We start from the raw sequence: 25,664 nt of genomic DNA on the forward strand, positions 1-25,664 counted from the left end.
TGTATGTATGTATGTATGTATGTAAATAAAATCCTTGAGTGTATCCGGTAAAATATTTTGTGAGGTAAGTTCAACAACACAGGCAGCATTACTCATTTCATGCAGTATGTATTACCATGTTACTAATTAATTTTGTGTTTTACTGACAACGCCACATCATTAACATGCGACGAACGTAAATGTATGACGCACTGCCAGCTCAGCACAGGGACGTGATTGAGCTGGCAGTGGCTTTCACAACAATGCGCGAGAAAGTGAAGGATGAATCTCAGACCAACCACAGAAACAAACTGATCCGGGAACACAGCCTCCAAATCTCCTACTAGTTCATCAGGCTGACTACAAATTTGAAGTTGGATTTGTGGTTTAGAAAAATAAATCTATGACTGAAATTAATTACACTCGCCTTTTGTCATGCTGGAGTGCAAGTAAGCTGGTCAAAACATGTCGTCTTTTGAGTAAAATGTTACTACTGTTATTGTTTTAAAGGCATATGATAACTTGTTGCAAGTAATTGGACTAATCATTTTTTTTTTTTTTTTTTTTTTTGCTAGGGGCTTTACGTCGCGCCGACACAGATAGGTCTTATGGCGACGATGGGATAGGAAAGGCCTAGGAGTTGGAAGGAAGCGGCCGTGGCCTTAATTAAGGTACAGCCCCAGCATTTGCCTGGTGTGAAAATGGGAAACCACGGACTAATCATAACGGGCTGGATATTATAAAACTGCAGTTAATATTTCTACAGTACGTGATGTAAAAACCGACATCACATTCTGCTCCCAATCTGATATTATTCTATTACAGCCTACAGTGAAGTTATATTGAAACAATTGCTCATTTTAATTATGTTTTCGCGCAATATTTACCAGGCTTAATTTGACGATGAATGTACGGTCTCAACCCGCAGTAATGTTGTACTAGTCACAAGCCGTACTGGCAATTATGCGGCATCCCTTTGTTACATTATAACAGTAAAACCTCGTTAATTCGAAGTTATTGGGATGCAAAAATCGGACTTCGAATTACGTGATTTTAAATCAACCGCCAACAAGTACTTCCGAAATGCAAACCACTGCTGTGTCACGAAGTATTCTAAGACACATTATTGCATACAATTAACCTTGATTCACAGTTTGAACCTTTCAAATGCCATTGAAAAAAAAGCTATTTCCAAAATGTATCCAACAAGGTGCATTTACATTATTCAAATAATGCACTTGGATAAGTCATTGACAAACATAACCTCACGCAATGAAAGAAAAAAATACATGTTTCAGAGACTAGGACAAATTATGCTGGCTCCCATGTGCAAATGCTTTATTTTTTGGATTACCGTAGTGTTTACAGTTTTTAGACGCCTTGTCCTTGCACAGAAAGTGCCCGACGCCCTTAAAACATCGTGGCTCTTCAAATTTTCCTATGACGAGGGGAGGAGGTCTCTCGCTTCCGTGTGCATTGCAACACAATACAATGACCCCCACTCTTGTATGATTTTCTGGGTGGCAATTCTCTTCTTTAAAACCATTAGTCCATTTGGGCTCCACATTAAAAACAATGCAGTTTCATCGGCAATGACAATATTGTTTGGTGCGTACGAATTGATTATATGAACCACGCTTTTTCGCCAAACGCTAGTGTTCGCGGATTCTGCTTCTCCGCACACTGCCTGTTATAATACCAATATAATGGTCCGTTATTGGACATTATAAATTTTCCAGCTAACTCATTCTTGGTTGCCTGCGTTTCGCCCTCGTGTGCCTGTTATGCGAGTGCCATTCCTTAAAACGCTGCATACAAAAGAATTAAGATTCCTCTCAAACTTAGCAAATATGAAGCACACTGCAGACCCACCAAAGTGAGAGAAAGTGCGGAAACCTATCCCGGCACATTCCAGAATACTCATTCCATCATAACGCGGATCAATTTTTACTCTGTAAAATACTTTTTTTTTTTTAATGTAAAGACAGTTTTGAATTAAAAGTCTGAATTTCGGTAATGGAACTGACATTGTTCTTGGAATTATGAATTATCCGTATTTCAAATTAAACACTTTAAATAACATATAAAACTGTACCTCATGTTTCCGGGAACAAAAGCTTCTTTGAATTAGGCAAGATTTTGTATTAATCGATTTTGAATTATCAAGGTTCCACTGTATATAAATATCTCCCTAATAATATTTTAATGGCTACGATATACCCGCTGGTCTTTTAAAATTTTGTCTGAAAATTGTCCGCATTATAGCCGCACCTCCTATTTTGGGACTTTTAAAATATGCATAAAAAGTGCAATCTATATGAGAGTAAATACGGTATACTACTATGATACCCAGACCTCCTTTTACGATTAATGACTGCATAGATAATATACAAGTCAACATATTCAATATTTCTGAAGAGTACTATGACACAAAATAACATACACCAATGATTAAGATTGTCAGGCAAGTTACTAAATTTTTATTAGCAACAGAGTTAATACATCATGCAGAGGACAGTCCACTGAATCATATAACAAAGTAATAGTTTTTAAACATGCATCACAAAGAGGAACAGTATAGTCAGAGAATGTACATTTTACTTCACAATTACCATCAAGTCCAGCATGCTCGCTACTTCTGCCCAAGTTAGTAAAAATTTACAAGTTCTTCTCAAACCACAGGAAAAACGGTGTAATAATTTAATGTGTATCAAGCCACGCCACCAAGTATTACAAGATTGGAGAGTACATAAGCCTAGATATAGAAGCCCACCACCAACCTGCTTTCGTTGCTTCGTAAGAATAATAGGAGCCATCTGGTTCTGTGGTAGCTTCCCTGATACGAGGGCTGGGCAGTTCAGAGCACTGCAAAATGAGAGGGTTGTTGGGATCATGAGTAGTTGTCAGCTTGTCCTCATCACCCACCCCTGCATCTCCATCACCCCTGTCCTGTTCTGCCAATGCCTTTCCTAAATCTTGCACACATGTTGCAGGAGCTGTGACCACCCGTAATCGCCCAAACATTGCTCCTCCCTTTCGTGTCTGATTCTGGTTTGATGCTGGAACGTTTAAAGGTGGAGTTTTCTTGGCATGCTGATGCTGTGTATCTGAATTACTTCGTGCTGACGCCATCACTGCATCACCCTCATAGTCCACTGCTTTATCTGTAGCCGGAGCAACAGATTTCTCAGGAACTGGATCGGCGCCAGCCATAGAAACAGCACGTCTCTGTGGAACCTGCTTTTTTGGTGAGCCTGGAAACAGATTTAAAAAAAGGAAAGTAATATAAGATACATATAATATATAGATAGTTGTTGTTTGAGTTATCAGTCCATAGACTGGATGCAGCCCTCCATGCCACCCTATCCTGTGCTAACCTTTCCATTTCTAAATAACTGCTGCATCCTATATCTGCTCTAATGTGCTTGTCATATTCATACCTTGGTCTACCCCTACTGTTCTTACCTCCTACACTTCCCTCAAAAACCAACTGCACAAGTCCTGGGTGTCTTAGGATGTGTCCTATCATTCTATCTCTTCTTCTTGTCAAATTTAGCCACAATGATCTTCTCACCAATCCAATTCAGTATCTCTTCATACGTGATTCGATCTATCAATCTCACCTTCAGCATTTTTGTGTAATACCACATTTCAAAAGCTTCTATTCTCTATCTCAGCGAGTAATCGTCCATGTTTCACTTCCATACAATGCCATGCTCCAAACGAAAGTCTTCAAAACCACCGCCTGTGGGTGGGGGCGGAAAAATAACACCCACGGTATCCCCTGCCTGTCGTAAGAGGCGACTAAAAAGGGGCCCCAAGTGCTTTGAACTTTGGAGCGTGGGTTGGTGACCACAGGGCCCTCAGCTGAGTCCTGGCATTGCTTCCACTTACTTGTGCCAGCCTCCTCACTTTCATCTATCCTGTCTGACCTCTCTTGGTCAACTCTTGTTCTTTTCCGACCCCGGTGCTATTAGGTTTGCGAGGGCTAGGGAGTCTCATTTTCAAGCCCTTCGTGGCCCTTGTCTTTCTTTGACCGATATCTTCATTTTTGAAGTGTCAGATCCCTTCCATTTTTCCCTCTGATTAGTGTTATATAGAGGATGGTTGCCTAGTTGTACTTCCTCTTAAAACAATAATCACCACCACCACCACCTCTTCAAAAACATTTTTCTGATTCCTGTATCAATGTTCGAAGTGAGCAAGTTTCTTTTCTTAAGAAAGGCCTTCCTTGCTTGTGCTAGACTGTATTTTATGTCCTCCTCGCTTCTGGCATCGTTCGTTATTTTACTACTCACATAACAATATTCATCCACTTCCTTTAAGACTTCCTAATCTAATATTTCCTGTATCACCTGACTTCATACTACTGCACTCCATTACTTTTGTTTATAAATAGTTAAGAACACATAACATTGTTTGATATTAATGGCCCTTTGGCACCAAGATCAACATGAGAGAGAGGAAGAGAGGGAGAATATTATCTACTAGCCTACATGATTATGCTGTTTGTACTTGTGTGAATAAAGAATTATAATTATGTCTAAGAGGGTTCTGGAAAGACTGGAAAAACATAATACAATTGCTTTCTCCCCTAAAATAAATTTCACAATCCCTTCTTTGATTAAGGTTCTAATACTGGAGTCGTTGATATATTACCTGCCTATATCTCCCTTCCCACACTCCAAGTCACTTCAAGAGACCCAGGACTAAACACTACAAAGCAAAACCTTGGTTACTCTTTCCTCTCTTGTCTCTAGCTTGCCTCCCTATTGCTCTAGGTATTCTACTGTAACATCTTCCTTGGTTAAATTTCTGTGCATTTGTAATTCCACAACTGGTTTTGACATTATTCTTTTAATCCATTTGTTAAATATGTTCAAGCCATCACAGTCTATTTTCCTACCACTGTTTTACTATCCTTTTTCTACACCATACATATTTCTCTTTCTCTATTTGCCTACTGTAAGTTCAGAAGAGCATTTCTGCTGCTTAGATTTCACTCTTGTACTCTGTCAAGGCTAGGTCTGAATTTAGCATGCAAATCACTCAGCATAATTCGTAACACAAGAATGGTGACGATGGGATAGGAAAATCTAGGAGTTGGAAGGAAGTGGTTGTGGCCTTAATTAAGGTACAGCCCAACCCAAGCTATTGCTGGATGTGAAAATGGGAAACCACAGAAAAACTATCTTCAGGGCTGCCTACAGTGAGGTTCGAACATACTTTCTCCCGAACACAAGCTCACAGCTGTGCGCCCCTAACCGCATGACCAACTCACTCGGTACATGCGTATGTCATACATATTAACATACCACACCAACTTACAGAGGTAGTGTCAATATCCTTTTTATGGGTGTATGTATACAATATGCATTATACAGTATTTCTATAACATTCCTTGGTAAATCACTGTTTCACCATAGATTACATACCCTGTGATAGAAAATTACTAAGTGTATCCTCCACTCAATTTTCATGAACATAATGTATCTACATTACTTCCCTTCTTAAGACTGTTAAGACTTATAAAACCAAAACAGACCCTACCATTTAGCACATCTCAAAAGCTTGAAGAAAAATCTTGCACAAAAATTTAGCTGCTGATTTGCATTGCGGTTAGGGTTGCAAAGCTGTGAGCTTGCGTTCGGGAGAAAATGTGTTCGAACCCCACTGCTGGCAGCCATGAAGATGGTTTTTCCATGGTTTTCCACCCTGAACACAAGTCAGCCTGTCACGTTACTACTACATCCTAAAGGTTTTATTTTTTGTAACTATATAGAGGTGATATTGAAGGCACAGATTTTTCAAGAAATCCTCATCCTCAATCCAGTTAAATACTGTAATGCAGGAAGATGTTAACAAACCTTGAAGTTGTACATTCGCATCAGCACTCTGATTGGCAGTCTGTGTTGCTGCAAGTGTTGCATTGCAATTCTTATCTATTACCAGCTTGTCCCGCTCACGATTAGTTTCCATCACCAAGGGCGATGTCATGTCTTGGTGCAGATTATGTCTCCTTCGTCGACATACACTTTCATAATCCAACTGTGCCTGAAATAACAGAGATAAAACCAAATTACTTTACAATAAAAACACTGATGGAATCTACATGTGATACAAATTACTCTCTACAAATAACTATGAGAGAGAGAGTAATTAAAAATGCAAAAATCAATCAGAAATCGGTTCTACATTATAAACTACCACTGTCGAATCACTATTTAAGGTACCCAACACACACAAAACAGCACATCATCTTACTATAAAAACCTTTTATCTTTAAGCTTCCTTCCTTTTCCAATTTTTGTCTGAATTTCTTCTAATCCTACAATTTCCGCCTCAAGACTGAAGATCTGACAAGATAGCCTCTTAAATGGATTATTATAAAATTTAAGAATATTCTAACAAAATTTCCTCAAAATGATATAATGAATTATTTGAAAAAATATATTGTACAGATTTCAACTTGCAACTTGTATTTCATCTGTATGCTGTCATTGAATGAAGAAAATACCATATTTCCTCTTGTATTAGACACTCCTAGCTTTCTGAGACAAAGAAAATGAAACAAAATAAAACTCACATACAAGACTCCCCAACGTACTTAGAGAAGGATGATGATTCCACTTTGCTTGCTGATGATGCTTGTTGTTTTAAGGGGCCTAACATCGAAGGTCATCGGCCCACAATTCCACTTTGAAGCAGGTACTGGCCATACTATAGCTCTGATGACATCACATAAATTTGTAAATAGATTTGTCCGTCTGACCCATGCAATGAAAAAACACACCAAAGTCATGGGGTACATCTGTGTTCTGTAGTAAAAAATTGTCCACCTCCGTAGCATACTACAGCTCTGATGACATTGCACAAATAGGTGAACAATTTCTCATGTCCAACCTGCACATTGCAAGCATGCATCAGTCATGCGATGTGTCTGTGTTTTGTAGAAAAGAATGGCTGCCAGCGTAACTGTTAACCCAATTAGCTGCTGTTCTCAGAACCAGAGTTTGATTCCCAGCACTACCAGAGATTTCAGAATGGCAAGAAGGTTGATAATACCAATATAAAAGATCCGTTATTGGATATTATAAATTTTCCAGCTAACTATTTCAGGTTCCCTATGGGAATCAACATCTATATCACAAGAAGGTTGATATATGGTAAAATGGTATATGCAGCTCATGTTCATTGGGGGCGTGCCTAAAAGGGATGAGGACATGAGTTATAAAATATTCATGGTTGTTGCTATTAATATAGCAGGCAAGATCAATAACAAAGTGATAGTTTAATATCTCTTAACTCAGGCCAATACAGCCCATTTTTGGAGAGAAGTAGGTTTAAAACATGCTAAAAACAATCCAATCCTGGCCATTGTGTTACACGTCAACATGCGTAAAATAATAATAATAATAATAATAATAATAATAATAATAATAATAATAATAATAATAATAATAATAATGTTAATGGTTTTACATTCCACTGACTACTTTCACGATTTTCGGATATGCCAAACAAATCACACTATGCAACGAACATACAAAATTAAACACTATGGTAATAGAATATATTACCTCCACACCTTTAGATATCCATAAATGAAGCAAGCTTTCCTGCATTTTTTTTTCTTTCCATGGATATTCTGGCACTATCCGAGCACTTGATAGCATACCTAACCTAAATAATGTGGTCTCTCATCTCAATTACAGCTGTTCAGGTAAATTCTGATGTGATAAAAGTAGAGAACAATGAAATACAGTGGAATCTCGATTCTCCGTTTTTGGAGGGACCACGGAAAAAAACGTACAAAATGGGAGAACTGAAAATCCGGGAATGAATGCAAACAATCAACAATTCGGCAAAACATCACAAAATGAAATATGTATAATTATAATCTTACAAACACTCCTAAACCAAACTACAGCCCAAACGGGCCTTTGCCTACCAAGCACCCTCAGCCCCGAAGGCCTGCAGAAAACGAGGTGACGCATGGTCAGTGTGATGAATCATCTCGGCCGCAATTCCTGGCACTCTAGCCGGGGTCGCCATCTCACCAATAGGTAGCTCCTCAATTAAAGGTAATCATGTAGGCTGAGTGGACCTGGAACCAGCCCTCATATCCAGGTAAAAATGCCTGACCTGGCCAGGAATTGAACACGTGCCCTCCGGGTGAGAGGCAGGCAAGTTAGACCATGGAGCCGGCTTCAAACATTAATTATCATACGCGAGTTAAAAAATTTCTATACTTTACATTCACTTTTACTGGGGAAACTTCGTCAGTTTCCCGTGAAAACTTCTTTCAGTTCAACAACTTTGATCAGCCAAACTCTTCGAAAAATCTAATTACGCCAATCTAAACAACAATCGACAAGTACTTTTTAATTCTCTAATCTAATAAAGCACATTAGATACAGACGTGCGTAACACGACGGCTAAATCAGCTCCTTTTTAAATGTTCCATTGTAATTTGGTCACCGGTGTACTGTTCATAGTCAGTTTTTGGAAATCTTGTACCGCATAAATTAACCCTCCATCAACTTTTAAAGGTTATGTTGAACTCGAGAAAGTGGTTCCGAATGTACAGTAAGTTACAAGTAACAAGTAACTAATCTCATTTTGTTCCGTATTGAAGATAACAATAAGTAAAATTCTTTCAAGAATAAATTTACTGTGTCCCCCTATTCAATACAATTATATTTTGTAGTGATTAAATCCTACATGAATTACAAACACTAATTAGGAATATGTTTCGCCCTAGTTTTGGGCATCTTCAGCCTAATAATAATCTTAAGGTCAAGTCTTAAATCTATTAAATATTATGTTTGACCTTAAGATTATTATTAGGCTGAAGATGCCCAAAACTAGGACGAAACATGTTCCTAATTAGTGTTTATAATTCATGTAGGATTTAATCACTACAAAATATAATTGTATTGAATAGGTGGACACAGTAAATTTATTCTTGAAATAATTTTACTTATTGTACAGTAAGTATCGAATCTCGAAAGTTCTCAAATGCATTCAATTCTGCCCATCACTAATCACACTCAAATTGGAAAGAGAACAAATAACCTCAAACCTTCAGAAATTATAGTTATTCATGACCTTGAGCTCAGCTGGAAAGTGCGCTCGCTGCACAAGTTGGTACTAGTGGGAAATTATGCAAACTTTTTAAATGCAACATTGCAAAAAATAAAACAACTGCAGTTTTCTTCATGACATTTTACAGTCTTCTATTAAGATCAAAACAGTATTAGGCAATCCCAAGACCTCCCATGCCTATATCCCTTGCAGACCGTGTACGCACAATTGTGCAGGTTAGTATTTTATTTACGGCTGAGCTTATTTTACGTTTTCTTGGCGCTAGACCGGACTGCAGTGCTTGTGCGGGACACGTAGCATGTACTTCAGCTGTTTTTATTTAGTACTTGACCACCAGGGGACAGGAAGAAGAGTTTAAAAATACAGTTCATTAGCAAGATGGTGAGAAGCAGTAATGCCTAAAGTAAGTATTTATTTATTGCATTCATATTGATCTAGAAGCTTTACTGAATATCAGAATATAATCAATGAAGTGTGTAAATTGTGAACTTACAACATCGTACGTAATACCATGAGGTTTTAAATGTTGATACGCACATATGTGCGGGCTAGGTTTCCTTACAGGCAATGCATGCTGGAGTGCTGGGTGCTGTCACAAAAAGGACTGTGAAAGCAAAACTCGTACTCTTCATGAGAAATGTCATGCATAAAATTTTAATTGTTTAAAATCGTTCCACACTGTAAAATAGAACGTTAGTACATGTGCATATTCACATGTACTGAGTTGAATTTTTTAATTTTTTGCAAGTAGTGAATAAGTCCTGACACACACACTTGTGTGGGTTCTGTTTTTCAGCCGATAGTTCTTATTTTGTAAAATAAACTGTAAAAACATGTATTTGAGAGCATTTTAGTAAGTTTTTGACATTTTGACACCTCCAGATTTCTATCAGGTCTGACAAGTTGCTGCTGCCAAAAGGGCAGTAAAAGCAAAACTCTTCCTCAATGTAGAAAATGTAACGTTTACTTGTGTTTGAACGAAGATTTAATTGTTTTAAATTATTCCTCATTGTAAAATAGAACATTTGATCATGTACATATGTATATTCACATGCATTGAGGTAATTTTTCCTTTTTGTAAGTAGTGAATTAAGTCCTGACACGCACAATTATGCGGGTGCTTTTTTTCAGATGTTAATTTTTATTTTGTAGAATAAACTAAAAATATATGTATTTAAGAGCATTTTAGTCAGTTTTTGATGTACAAACAAAAATTCACACCGCCGGTTTTCTTTCAGGTCTGAAAGGGTTATGTATGAAAGGTACAAGATTTGTTCTGGTCTCTAACGTAATCGTATACGACAATATTAAAATACTAGATTAAGAAAGAGCAGTTTTGATTCCTGCCTGAAAGCCCAGTGACTATACAATTCTCTGAGGAAAGTGCCAAAATCTTGTTCAGTGATAAAATAAAAAAAATAAAGTAAACATCTAACCCTGGACATGATGTAGGCATTTTACAAGTAAGAACATATGACAAAATTCGCTCAGTTTTCAAATATAGCTGTTGAAATGTGCTCTGTCTCCTTACAAATGTTACGGCCACTCTCTGCTTTATGATTTCCGAGGATTCTCTAAAGAATACCCACTGAATGTGATGCTAAGATGGTTCCTTATGCAAGTTCACTGCCGATCGCTTTTTCAGTACATTACCTGCTCTAATTATCGCAATGACGGGACATTAACGCTAAGACCCATAGGTAGGCCTTAGCCATCCTTTTATGAGATACAGTTTCCTGAAAAACGTTTTATGGAGGATTTAGCATTGATGGGACTGAAATTTCTGGACGGTTGATCTGGGAAATATAGTTTCTTCAAGGAACGGATAATGTGGAATTTTTACAACGTGGTTTAATTAGGATGCTCGTGGGACCAAGTAATCTGAACGAATAATCTGGGAAAATGTATTTTCCGGGAACGGATAATAGAGGTTCCACTGTTTACTTAAAAATACGTCTGGCTTTCAACAGCTGCAGTTATTCGAAAAATGCTTCCAGTTACTATACTGCCGGGCTGAGTGGCTCAGACGGTTGAGGCTGGCCTTCTGACCCCAATTTGGCAGGTTCGATCCTGGCTCAGTCTGGTAGTATTTGAAGGTACTCAAATAAGTCAGCCTCGTACTCCTGCGGGGACTAAATTCCAGCACCTCGGCGTCTTCAAAAACTGTAACGTAGTTCGTGGGACGTTAAGCCAGTAACATTATTATTATTATTATTATTATTATTATTATTATTATTATTATTATTATTATTATTATTATTATATATTACATCAGCTGGTGTGTTGGCACGCTTTCTACAGCACAGCTGTATATGGAAAGGGTGGCTTCTGCTACACATACACTTACTGGGAATAACAGAGACCATCTCCAGAAACCATTTGTGAACAGATTCTCACTGTTTGGACTCTGTAATCAGGACCGGGGAACAAAACTATTTTTAAAAGTTTAGTAAAGACTGGATCTCGAATGCTCTTGATGGCAGTGAAGATGGGACGACGACAATGCTGGTAACAGGGAAGTTGGCAGCACAAGACAAATATAATTCAAATGAAAGCAGTTATTACTGCTGTATTATAGGCCTACTGCTGAAGTGACAGAGGCAAATGACTGATCATTAAGTTCTTCTTTTGTATTAATATTACATAATATGATAAATAAAACTGTATGTCCAACCCTTATCCCTTTTCTCTACGGGGTCGAGTATGAAGCAAGACCGAATGCCCTTCCTAATGTTGATCTCATCAGAAGAGTAAAAGAGATTAAATGGATAACGTGATATAAGAGTAACTAAAACTGGCTATATTTACAGTATATGTAGCCTAAAAGTCATTTGTTCACCAAATGTTGCCTACTTTATTTTTTAAATTTAGAAATGCCACTTTCCAATAAAGGTAGCCAGTAAGACTCGGAAGACATTCACAAATTTGTTACAGAATAATGTATAACTATAGTTCTTTATACCAAGATGTCACTGGACAAAACGGGAGGCTACCGCATACTGGATCCCCGCTACCCCTTAGTTTTTGCAGCTATAAAAGCAGGGGGGAAAAAAGGGGTCTAATGTGTCTGTTAGGTCATTAGTCCAGGGGCTGGTTGGATCCTCAAACAGCATCACCAAATGCTATGCAGCTGTAGGAAAACCAATGACAGCACCAACATGAGGCGTACTAGGCAAGAAGAGGTGCGAGGTGGTTTGCCTCACTGGGCCAGACAGTGCTATTGTAGCAAGACTAACCCTATGAGCAACACCTTTCATAACCCTCAGATGCACTGGATGCTTTGAATGTCATTACTCAGCATAACTCATACCCCAGCAGCTTCCATATTTTCACAGCCAAGGATGCGACTGCGACTTCAGTGGAAGCTACACTTTGTTCTGGCCTGTGCCAAAAGATGGATGCAAAAGTACTGCATCCATCGAGAAATGACAGCAGGCTGAGAGGGTTTATATGCAAGGAAATATGGTATTTGAAAAGTTCAGTTATGAGAAATATAAGTAATATGTCACTAGCACTGAATAGTTGATAACAATACTTGTTTAAAGGGGCCTAACATCTAGGTCATCGGCCCGTAATGGTATGAGATGAAATGTAATGACAATTAACATTCCAAAATTCATCCACTAACCAGAATTCAAAACATGATGAATGAATGAATGAATGAATGAATGAATGAATGAATATGAATTTAAAATAAATCAGCAGATCAAACTCACAATATTAAATTACAGAAGAAGTCCATTATAGCGAGAATTCACAACGGCAAAAAATTTACTCGCTATAATGGATTGTCGTTATATCAGTTTTTTGTAAAAGTCAGGGAAAACCCCCCCATACACATTAAAATCAGTATGAAAGGGCAATCAGTTTGTTCAAAACTTACGTTTTCGCGGATAATACCCACACTGCGTCTTACCTGTTTATTTTTCGAAATCCGATACTACGTGAAAGTGTATGTTTAATTTAATTCTGAAAAAATTATATTACCGTATTTTTCAAAATCCAAGACTACCCCCACTTTTTCCTTCAAACCATTTAAATCAGACTTAAAAAGTGCTTTGTAAAATCACATGAATGCCTTCTTATACAGGACGCATTTTTAGACTATTTGTAGACGCCGAACATTGCTTTAGTTATGCCATATTTTTTGGCAGCTGTACAATTATTCTTTATTTCAACGGGTTTAATATCGAAGAGACCCCGTTGAAAATTTCCTGGCAATACCTATTCCACGCGTCTCTACAATACGATGATCCATCAGGAAAACAGTCTTGCTTACTATAAAACTTACTTTCACTCAGCATCAGCTTCCGCTACACGCACGTCTCGATTGCCGGGTTCGGCCAACTTCAGCGGCTAGCGATGTGTAGGCCTATTCGCGGACTTTGAAGGTCAAAGAGCGAGTTGACTGCGCCGCGGTAGCCTATGGCAATTCCGCCAGAATTTTTTGTGCACCATACCTCACAATTTCATCTTCGACTTCTCTAAAGCATCCTTGTTGCATCCCACGGAATGCACTTTTTTTGTACAGTACGCATTTAAAACTACCTTTGTCTTCACAATTACACTGAATATTGGCTTTAGTTAGGCAGATGCCGTATTTTCTTGCAGCTGCACAATTATTATACTTTTCCGATTGTTTAATAGCCATTGACTTAAAATTGGCACCATAACATCGACGAGAATCTGTTTAAAATTTGCCGGCAATGCCTGTTCCACGTATCTTTACAATACGACGAGCCATCACGAAAATATTCCTGCTGTCTATAAAACTTAATTTTACTAAGCGTCAGGTACAGTAGACGCGTTGTAACTCTGCTGCTGAGTAGCTGTGGCCTTTCTAAGAATTCGAAGGCTGGCATGTTTTGACGCAATTCTGCAGATTTGAGAAAAGTTCTTGTAGAGGATAATAGAATGTCATTCTCTCTTCACTATTTCCCGAAATCCAGTGACTTTACACATAGACACTGTACAACCGGTCGCCGTGGCTAGCGATGTATAATAAAGAGGCGGTCGTTTATTGTCAACGAGTTTTGTGTGTGCGCGCGTGGCGGTGAAAAGAAACAGCACTGTTACTGCGCTATTTGCCAGTGCTGTTCATTACTGTCAGGCTGCGAATGCAAAACAACCTTGATTTTTCATATGAGATTCTGAGAATAAAAAGTCTTGGATTCGGAGAATTTACGGCATCACTCCAGAGGCTTCTGTGGCAAGCATTTCAGTTTTCTTCTTCAAACGGCGTCACCTAACCTAACTGTATATGTATCAAGGAAAACATATTTCAAACGCATGAAGAGAAATGATCCTCCTCGCTAAAAATTAACATGAAAACAGCCTTTCCGAAATTTAACTAGACGCGAGAAAGTATGAACTATCCTCTGAAATCAGTGATGTACTCTGCCATATCTTGAGGTGTATCACATTCTTACTTAATTTCTGTATATAACATTAAAATTAAGAAATCGTTTACTTCAGCCTTTATTGTTAACGAGTTAATAACTGCTATCGGACAAGTCATTTGCGCGTTTCTTACGAAAACCTGTTATCCTCATTTCAAATTTACTTTAGAGAACAGCAGTCGACGGGTATTACTAATCGACTCCAACATCACCTTCGAGTGTTGATGAGAGAGCTCACAAATGCACATAGCGAGAAAAATATACCGTACCGAAGATGATCGATCGCATTTTGTGGCAAACGTTTTTCTTATTCAAACAGCGTCACCTATCCTAACTTAACTGGACTATATGCACAATGAAAACATACTTCAAGCGCCAGTAGATAAATTATAACCTTCTCGCTATAAATTTACGTGATAATAGCCTTTCCGTAATTTAACAGACGCGAGAAAATATAAACTAACCTCTTTAATCAATGACGCACTCTGTCATATCTTGAGGTGTATCCCGTTCTTAATTAATTGCAGTATTTAGCATTTTTAAAAAAGCGATTGTTTATTCAACCTTTAACAAGTTAACAACTGTTATCGGACACGTTATTTACGCATTTATTAAGAAAACATGTTCTCTTTCATTTTCATTTACAGGACAACAGTCGACGGATATTAATAATGGGCTCCGGTGTTGCCTTCGAAATTCGACGAGACAGCTCGCTAGTGAACATAATGAGAAAACGATACCGAAGGTGATCGACCACATGCAGTATAATGACTGGGTGCATAAATATTGGTAACAGAAAGAAAGTGCGCGCTAAATCGCTCGTAATAACGGATGCGTCAGTGACAGGGCTCTCACTGTAACCGAATAATAATATACAGTTTAATATAGGAAGTTTGAAGGGACGGACAAATATTGTCGTTATAACGGGGTTCTCGTTATGTACTGTACTCGCTATAACTGACTTCTACTGTACTTCTAAAATCTATCCACTGACTAGAATTCAAAAAGATGACGAACAATGATTATGAACTTAAAACCAACAATGGACCTAACCCACAATGCCCCAGCTTCCTATGAAATAACTTAAAACAATGGTATAAAATGACCAAGGGACTGCTTCCAAAGCAAAATCCTAAATTGATGAGATGCCTGTTGTCTAAAGGAGCCCAAAATCCAGGTCACTGGCCCTTCATAATGGTACTAATTGCTGGTAAAGTAGAACCATAGTGTTCCTCATGTAGCAGTACTAATATCAAGTAACGCAGACTCACAGTGTTTTTACATAATCTGAAGTAAACCCATAGTGTTCTACTATAGTGATACTAATCATGGGTACTGTAGACCCATAGTGGTCCACCCCCAATGATACTAATCACAAACCCATGGTGTTCCTCACAGTGGTACTAATCGCAAGTCGATCCTTGGTATTTCTTGAATGAGAGTACTAAACACAGGTAATCTCATGGTTCAAAATACACTATCCCTTGGTCGCCCCTTTCAGTCACCTCTTACGACAGGCAGGCAATACCGTGGGTGTATTCTTCATCTATGCCCCCACCCACAGGAGGTGAACAGAATAGTAAGCTTATTCATTTTCTTATGGAAATAACACAAAGATATACTTCTGATTCCAACTATATGAAGCATTTAATTTCATGAGCAGTACTTTATTGAATAACACTGAGCAGGGCTCAGTAAAATTAAAATTCCAATAGGTATATAACTACATGGTTACCTCTAGTTCTCGTCTATTGTCGGGTTCTATATTTTCCTGGTTGTTGTCTAAGCTGGTAATAAGGTTATCCTCCAACAAATTATCTGTGATCCGGGTGGCTCCCAGAATACCACCCGTCGCAGGCCTTGTAATGATAGCAGGTGTAGTTGTAGGTACTTGAGGCACAGCATTATCTGTAGCAGGTACCTTCTCCCAGTCATAGGGGTCAGATTCCTTCACTCCTCGCCGTTTCATACAGCGTTCAAACAGCCCAATTAACATCTGTCAACAAAAAGGTTCTTCGATGACAAATAATGCATATGAAGCTAAGACTGTAGAGAGCAGCAATATAACCCATGGAATATTGAGGAGAGGTTTAGATTAGATACTGTGACTCAGCATGAACCAAAACAGGAACTTCTACAGGGAATTTGTAAATTAATAAAATTTAAAGTTTTATTGTCAGTCCCAGCCAGATGTTACTGTGTCCTGCCATGAAAATGCTTGTTTGTGGACAGACTGATCGCTTCAAATTTTCACTGCAACTCGCTGGTTAACAAAATGGATTTTTTTACTACTACTATTACTACTACTACTACTACACCTGTGACATATTCCAACGGGCTAAAGAAAAGCAGTTTGACTGGTTTGACCATGTAATGAGAAGAGATGAATCCCATCTCGTATGTGGAGGAACCGAACAGAGGAAGAGAAAGGTCAAAGGCAACCTGAAGATCTTTTGGGAAAAAAAAAAAAAAAAAAGTATACATTCTCAGGACTAAATGTGCCCCACATAAATTTGGGAGTGCCTAACAGAAAGTGCATGAACAGCTAGGAAAGAAGTTAATATTATAAGGCAGGAAAATAATATCACTGTGAAGGGAATTTGAAAAAAAGCATTGGATATTTCTTGATCTCCACATGTTCACTGGCAAGTAGAAAGAATTTATCACTGTTCATAAACATCTGGGTTATTCAAAGGCAAGAATAAAATCAAGATTTCATTGAAATTTAATCTTGTCTCATTCTAAGTTATTTTCAAGCCACAAATGCACTATGCTTCTGAACACATTGAGAAACAATATAAAAACATTCACAGTACAATATTGTTCTCACTAGCAGAAGAGAAATATGATATGGTACATACCGCATAGTCTGGTTTATCTGCATATTCCAGAGACTGAATATGGTCCAGAAACTGACGTAAATCTGATGGTAGGTGCTTGAGTAGGAGTCTATGGTCATATTTCTCCTTCATGAGACCAACCTATGAATGAGAACAGATTGTAAACTTACAGGTTAAAGGTTTTATGAACATACAATTTCTTCTATTACAAGGTTCAAGAGTAAAGAGATTGTTGTTGTTGTTGTTGTTGTTGTTTGAGTCATCAGTCCACATACTGGTTTGATGCAGCCCTCCGTGCCACCCTATCCTGTGCTAACCCTTTCATTTCTATGTAATTACTGCATCCTACATCTGCTCTAATCTGCTTGTCATATTCATACCTTGGTCTACCCCTACCGTTCTTACTACCTACACTTCCTTCAAAAACACACTGAACAAGTCCTGGGTGTCTTAAGATGTGTCCTATCATTCTATCTCTTCTCATCAAATTTAGCCAAATTAATCTCCTCTCACCAATTCGATTCAGTATCTCTTCATTTGTGATTCGATCTACCAATCTCACCTTCAGCATTCTTCTGTAACACCACATTGCAAAAGCTTCTATTCTCTTTCTTTCTGAGCTAGTTATCGTCCATGTTTCACTTCCATACAATGCCATGCTCCACACAAAAGTCTTCAAAAACAACTTTCTAATTCCTATATCAATGTCTGAAGTGAGCAAATTTCTTTTCTTAAGAAAGCTCTTCCTTGCTTGTGCTAATCTGCATTTTATGTCCTCCTTACTTCTGCTATCGTTAGTTATTTTACTACCCAAGTAACAATATTCATCTACTTCCATTAAGACTTCACTTCCTAATTTAATATTTCCTGCATCACCTGCCTTAGTTCGACTACACTCCATTACTTTTGTTTTGGACTTATTTATTTTCATCTTCATCCATACCATTCAGCAGCTTCTCGAGATCTTCTGCAGTCTCAGATAAAATAACAATACCATCGGCAAATCTCAAGGTTTTGATTTCGTCTCCTTGGACTGTGGTTCCCTTTCCAAATTCCTCTTTCATTTCCTTTACTGCCTGTTCTATGTAAACATTAAAAAGGAGGGGGGGACAAACTGCAGCCTTGCCTCACTCCTCTCTGGATTGCTGCTTCTTTTTTCACAAAGCCCTCGATTCTTATCACTGCAGACTGGTTTTTATACAGATTGTAGATAATTCTTTGTTCTCGGTAGATCCCAATCACCTTCAGAATCTTAAATAGCTTGGACCAATCAACATTATCGAGTGCCTTTTCTAGATCTACGAATGCCATGTACGTGGGCTTGTCCTTCTTGATTCGATCCTCTAAGATCAGACGTAAAGTCAGGATTGCTATACGTGTTCCTACATTTCTTCTGAAGCCAAATTGATCTTCTCCCAACTCAGCTTCAACTTGTTTTTCTATTCTTCTGTAAATAATACGTGCTCAAATTTTGCAGGCATGAGATACTAAACTAATCGTGCGATAGTTTTCACACCTGTCAGCACCGGATTTCTTGGGAATACGTATAACAACATTCTGCCGAAAATCAGATGGGACTTCTCCTGTCTCATACATCTTACACACTAAATGGAATAGCCTTGCCATGCTGGTTTCTCCTAAGGCAGTCAATAATTCAGAGGGAATGTCATCAATTCCAGGTGCTTTGTTCCTATTTAGGTTGCTCACACTCTGTCAAACTCTGACCGCAAAATTCGGTCTCCCATTTCATCAGCATCAACAGCCTCTTCTTGTTCCAGAACCGAATTATCTACATCTTCACTTTGATACAACTGTTGGATATTGCACCCGCTCAAAGCCTGAGTCCCAACCAGCATTTATCTCAGGGAGTGTTACGGTCCGAATCTATTGCAACTAATACACAATAAAAAATATTTTGAGATGTAAGATCTCAAACTAAATGTAAAGGCGCCATCCAATCAGTACTACAGGGTTGAACGGGACACACTAATATTTAACTTTAAGGCTCATCATAAAACACACAAATTATATATATATTCAGATCAAAGGGAAATTATGAAGGCTCCGTCCTAGGAATGGGGACGGATATTTAAACGGTCACCAAGGGTTTACTATTCTACAAGAACAAGAACCTGGAACTGTTTCCTTGCAAATGCTAAAGGAGCATTTTATTTAAGTAAACAAAATAATTTTTACACACAATCAAAATCTGTTGACCCTTGATTTGCCGGTAATTTGGCAAATTATTCCTGAAAAATGATTACGTAATATTTATCACTTTTGACCACCCTTCCATTTGGGTGGTGGAACCATTGATATCTGAAGGTATCACATTTACCTTCGTTAACACCATGACCATTTTGGTCATGGACCAATTACCTGTTGGCTAAGTGGGCGCGATCACATGAACTATGTTATCACCTCCACTTTGATTGAGATGAGACCAACCCGGGAAACTACAAACTCTCCCCGGGTTCCTAACCAAGATATGCTAATTGTTAGTTGAAGGAAATGACAAAGCGACTATAACCTAATGGTCCAGATGTAGGGATTTGCCTTCATTTTACAACTATTAACGTAACTTATTATTCACAACACTTGACATTATTACGTTAATTCGCCAGCTGACTTCCCTAGTATCATTCATCATCAGCATCCGAAATAATAAAATAAAATAAAAATATTAAAATATTATTATTATTATTATTATTATTATTAGTGGAAATCGTGATTATCGTAACCCGTAATCATCCTCGCTATAATACTTCAACTTCTCGCTCTTATTATTGTCATCAAAAAAATAAAATTAAAAAGAGTAGCTTCCTTCTTCAAATATTGTCATCATTATTATTATTATTAGTTAAAAATCTCAAATTTTTCATTTCAACTCCCAACATCATTATTATGTCCAAAATATAAAAAAAGTATATTATTATTCTTTTTCAAATATTTATTATTATTATTATTATTATTATTATTATTATTATTATTATTATTATTAGTTAATAATTTCAAATTTTTCATTTCTACTCCCAACATCATTATTGTGTTCATAAATAAAAATATAAAAATTCTTCTTCTGATTCTTCAAGTATTATTATTAGTATTATTATTATTAATAATTTTTTTTAAAAATTAATTTCGCTTGTTACACGGTAGTCCACTCTTAATATGTTTAACGCATAACCCATTTTACAATTCCGATTTATTTTGGCACTAATCAATCCAGACATGATTTACTTGGAATATTATTATTATTATTATTATTATTATTATTATTATTATTCTTTCGAGAATCTTTATTTTTATTCCCCATCTTTATAATTTAGTCACATACGTTCTCTCCCAAACAGAAATCACCAAGATCCGAATTCACATCGGTCGGGACATAATAGTGTTCGAATCCGCACCCTTATTTTCGTACTGTCGTTAATTCATGGAGACCATATGCTCCTAAGACAATTCTCAAATCCCGTAACACCTCGCAGTTGGGCAAATACCTCCAATCTCTGCAAGTGTTAAATTATTCCTTCCTTTTCCATTTTGAAGTCCATTTATCCATTAGAACTCTTCAAAACATTTTCATTAATTAACCCTCGGTGTGTGGACTCTCTTCTGCCACTCATATCACCGGTATAGAAATTACAACCTCTATGTAGGCCTTAAGATCCAGCTATTTCTTCATCAACATCAGTACAATTCACTTTCATTTCGGGCCGGATTTCTGTCCCACAAAACTCCAAATCTCAACTTTTGGCTCAAAATCCCTCTGGGCCTCAAACATAGCGTGACCATATTATCAAAATGCCTATCTCGTTTCTACCAAAATTATTTATGATTATTATGGAGTCCAAAAAAACGTTAAATCAACAATTAGTGTTAAAATCAGATTCACTGTCCAAATAAAATATTCATGCCACATAATATCCCCACCTTTAAATTACTTTGGCAATCATTCTATCCAACTAGGCCCGTGCCTTTATTCTCAAAGATTATTATTAAACACGCCTTTACACATTACCCAATATTAATGTAACTACTTCGACACTTGTACAGATTATTATTATTTTGTCCACTGGCGAACTTTGCGATATTTACAAACAAATCAATGGACTTCATTCTGTCCCACAACAATTTATATCACTTGGCAACCCTACCTCTGGATTATCTTAACAACATGCCTTAATATCTATAAAAGTTCCGATACTGGAAAAACACTTTGGAAGCACTTCTAAATGAATATTAACATTATCTTTACGTGAAACGTGCTCCATATCATATCAAACAACTCAAGCACTTGAATGAACAACTCAACCCTACTATACTCTATTTAATAATCAAAATTATGATGAGTGCTCGATCTAATCATGTACATATTAATTTGTCCCTTTGTCAAGTTACCATGATAAAATAATATGATTTCCTCCCCCTAACGATAGCAATCTACAAATATTTGAAAAGGTTACTCATCTCTTTTTTGTAGTCTGCTAAGCCGGACGAGAAGCACAGGCCCTGTCCAGTCTTAGCCCTGCATTCCACTGGTATTCATGCCAGCTTGAAGAATTAATCCTTGACCCTTTTCAACTTTACACATTTTGAATAAAAACAAATAAAATAACTGTTGCACTCTGGAATAATTTCCACCCTAAATTCTACTCACAAATTTTACACTCTCGGCCTTGTATCTAGCCCACTTAATGTAGATATACATTCTTCATTCCTTTCCCGGACACTAGGAACATGAGATACCTCGGGATCCCCTTTACAACGGCCCGTGCGCGCACTTCAATTTCCCGTCTCACGTTCGTGTAGCTGACCAGGTATCAGTTTAGAATCGACTGTTTACTAGGTGACATAAACACTCGTGACCGTTCTCACGTAACGCACTTCCTAATCTGTTGGTAGAATCTCACACTCCGTAAGTTATGCTTTACTGAGTCCTGTCTATTTGAAACACTTCATACTAGTATACTGCTCAAGACTGTAATATGAGCTACATCACGTTATGAATCACTGTACTATGTAACAATGTAATACTTCGAACCCTACTCCACGAGTAAGTACACACATGCACCCCTGGCGTAATCACGGCTCGAACAAAATATCAGAAGTTGTCACGCACCCCAGGCGTGGTATCAGCTCCGACACTTTGTCAAAAGTAGTTGCCAGTCCTTGTCCACGACCTCATATTTATACTTGTATCCCCTCTCTTCCGAGTTCAAGGGAGGTTATCTTAGGACGCGCAGTCCGGATATCCTCATATAACTATTTGCGCCTTTGCCAGTGGCTTAAATATGATATCCAATGATGTAATTATGTTCTCAAATGCTCTATACCAATTCTCAACTATTATCGTTCGCTGGTAATGGATATATTTGCGAATTTAGCTGCCGTATCCCAGCCTGGGATTTCGCGCTCTATTGTGGCGTCCTTTGCCTCCAGCCAATCATCAGATAGCATTCATGAACTCTCAGAATTACACCATGCAATCTCCCGCAATTATTAACTTTTTATAAGTTTTATAATATAGTAAGGCTCCTAAATTCCACCTTATTCCGAATTGATAACTCACTCCCTTCTATCAGTTTAATCCGCGGAGTTCGCCTCGCTAGTGCTTCTTACAATACGAAGTTGGCGTACCTGCGACTGGTCGATGAAATTTTCTATTGGTCCACAGAAACCACGAGACCGGGAAGGCTCATACTTTTTTGTTCCAGTGCCAACCCCGTATTCAACTCCCGCTAGTACATGGAGATACCCTGCCTCATTTCTTAGAAATCTGCACCCGGCACTCTGCGCTGTTGCTACTACCTATTCTGCCCGGGGCTATGAAAACTTTCCGCAACTTGTCAACAACTCGTGCCTTTCTCTTTCCCCCTTCGTCACAATTTCTGAGAATTCTAATTCTGCCGTTCACTGTTTTTGTTAATCTCAGTGGAGACAACAGTCTGTGCATGTTTCACCATACCATCTCGGCCTGGCCTGCTCTTACTGTATGTACAGTACGATCTTCTCGCTTCTGAAAATGAAATATATATTCCTCCATAAATAATTACAATTGCATGACGCTTATCACACCCCCACCAGGGCGCAATATGTTCGTGCCATCTTTCTGCTTTGCCTTCTTTCCCTAGAAGTGGCTTTCCATCTGAGCTCTGAATATTCATACACCTAGGTTTCCTTGATTTTCCTGTATGCAGCATCTACCTTTCCTAGGACCATACAACCTTCGATATCCTTGCACTTCTGCTTCAGCCAGTCTTCCTTAGCTACCTTGCACTTTCTATCCACTTCATTCTTTAATCGCCTGTATTCCTTTCTGCCCTCTTCATTTCTAGCATTCTTGTATTTTCGTTGCTCATCAATCAGGTCTAGTATCTCCTGAGTTATCCACTGATTCCTAGTTCATCTTTTCTTCCTTCCTAACATTTCTTCAGCAGCCCTGCCGACTTCATTTTTCATGACTATCCACTCTTCCTCTATTGTGTTTCCTTCAGCCTTTTCATTTAGTCCTTTTGCAACATGTTCCTTGAAACAATCCCTCACACTCTTTTCTTTCAACTTGTCTAGATCCTATCTTTTTGCATTCTTTCCTTTCTTCAATTTCTTCAGCTTCAGATGGCATTTCATGACCAACAAGTTGTGGTCAGAGTCCACGTCTGCTCCTGGTAAAGTTTTGCAATCCAACACCTGGTTTCTGAATCTCTGCCTAATCATAATGAAGTCTATTTGATACCTTCCAGTGTCTCCAGGTCTCGTCCACGTATGAAGCCATCGTTTGTGGTTGTTTGAACCAAGTCTTGGCAAGGACTAAATTATGATCAGTGCAGAATTCTACCAGCTGACTTCCTCTTTTGTTCCTCTGTCCCAATCCGAATTCTCCTACTGTATTACCTTCTCTTCCTTGGCCTACCACTGCATTCCAGTCTCCCATCACAATTAGATTCTCATCACCTTTTACATATTGTATTAAATCTTCTATCTCTTCATATGTTCTTTCGATATCCTCATTCGCTGAGCTAGTAGGCATATAGACCTGCACTATTGTAGTGGACACTGGTTTGGTGTCTATCTTGACGACAATAATTCTTTCACTATACTGGTCGTAGTAGCTTACCCGCTGCCATATTTTCTTATTCATTATTAAACCAACTCCTGCATCCTCTGTTTGATTTTGAGCTGATAATTCGGTAGTTGCCTGACCAAAAATCCTATTCTTCCTGCCCGTACTTCACTTATACCAACTACATCTAACTTTAGTCTATCCATCTCCCTTTTCAGATTCTCTAATCTAACATTCAACGCTCCGACTCGCAGAATATCAGTATCCATCTTCCTGATGATCGCCCCCTCTCGTGTAGTCCCCACCCGGAGATCCGAATGGGGGACTAGTTTACCTCTGGAATATTTCACCCGGGAGGAAGCCATCATCAGTACATCATTCATACAGAAAGAGCTGCATGTCCTCGGGAGTTAGTTACGGCTGTAGTTTCCCGTTGCTTTCAGCCGTATAGCAGTATCAACACAGCTAAGCCATGTTAAGTATTATTACAAGGCCATATCAGTCAATCATCTAGACTGCCGCCCTTGCAATTTCCGAAAGGCTGCTACCCCCCTTTCGATGAACCATTCGTTAGTCTGGTCTCTCAACATATACCCCTCCGATATGGTCACACCTGCGGCTCGGCTATCTGCTTCACTGGCACACGCAAGCCTCCCCACCGCGGCAAGGTCACATGGTTCACAGGGGAGGGTAAAGAGATTAACGTTTCAAATTTAAACTATTATCTTGGCATTTAGTACAGTTATTATTGTTTTAAAGGTACATAGTAACTTGTTTCAAGTAATTGTACTGATCACAATGAACTGGATATTATAAAATTGCAATTAATATTTTCACAACACGTGGTGTAAAAAGTGACATCACCGTCTGCTCCAGCGTGACATCATGCGTAACGATAGACCATTAACTCATTGGGCCCTAGCCATGGAACCGTTCCGTGCTTCGTCTCGGTGGACCAAACGCCGTACCACGGAACTGTTCCGTTGTCTCATTTTACTGCGTAATTCAACTTTTCCTCAAGGGATGGCAGAGTGAGTTGCATTTGTGATTTGTGTAGGGACTCTTTTTTTGCAATGTTATATGGTCTTTGCTAATATATATCGATAGTGTGTTTGGTAATATTAGTTTGAAGTGGGCTATCTCTAGCTTTGAGATTCGCTTGTAAACAAGATGGCTGCCAGTATAGAACTGATATTTACCGATATATAACCCCTTTTAGGAAGTAATGATGATTAGAAATGTCATTTTTTCAGCGAAATTAGTAGTAATATTAGT

At 38.2% G+C, this 25,664-nt stretch overlaps 1 protein-coding gene across 10 annotated transcripts in view; it reads right to left on the minus strand.

Annotated features, from left to right (window-relative positions):
• Positions 1 to 25,664, minus strand: part of Asator (tau-tubulin kinase asator) — a 500,954-nt gene that overhangs the window by 174,932 nt on the left and 300,358 nt on the right. For all 10 annotated transcript variants that reach the window (XR_010858479.2, XM_067135206.2, XM_067135211.2 and 7 more), the window contains 4 exons: positions 17,348 to 17,467; positions 16,222 to 16,482; positions 5,847 to 6,033; positions 2,760 to 3,233 (listed from right to left, as the gene is read on the minus strand). Coding sequence is in view for 9 of the 10 variants with exons in the window: in XM_067135206.2 (XP_066991307.1) it covers positions 2,760 to 3,233; positions 5,847 to 6,033; positions 16,222 to 16,482; positions 17,348 to 17,467 (1,042 nt within the window). In the remaining variant the exon portion in view is untranslated. The remainder of the gene's footprint in view (positions 1 to 2,759; positions 3,234 to 5,846; positions 6,034 to 16,221; positions 16,483 to 17,347; positions 17,468 to 25,664) is intronic.

Source organism: Anabrus simplex, chromosome 1, assembly GCF_040414725.1.
Source record: "Anabrus simplex isolate iqAnaSimp1 chromosome 1, ASM4041472v1, whole genome shotgun sequence".
Classification (NCBI taxonomy): Eukaryota; Metazoa; Arthropoda; class Insecta; order Orthoptera; family Tettigoniidae; genus Anabrus; species Anabrus simplex.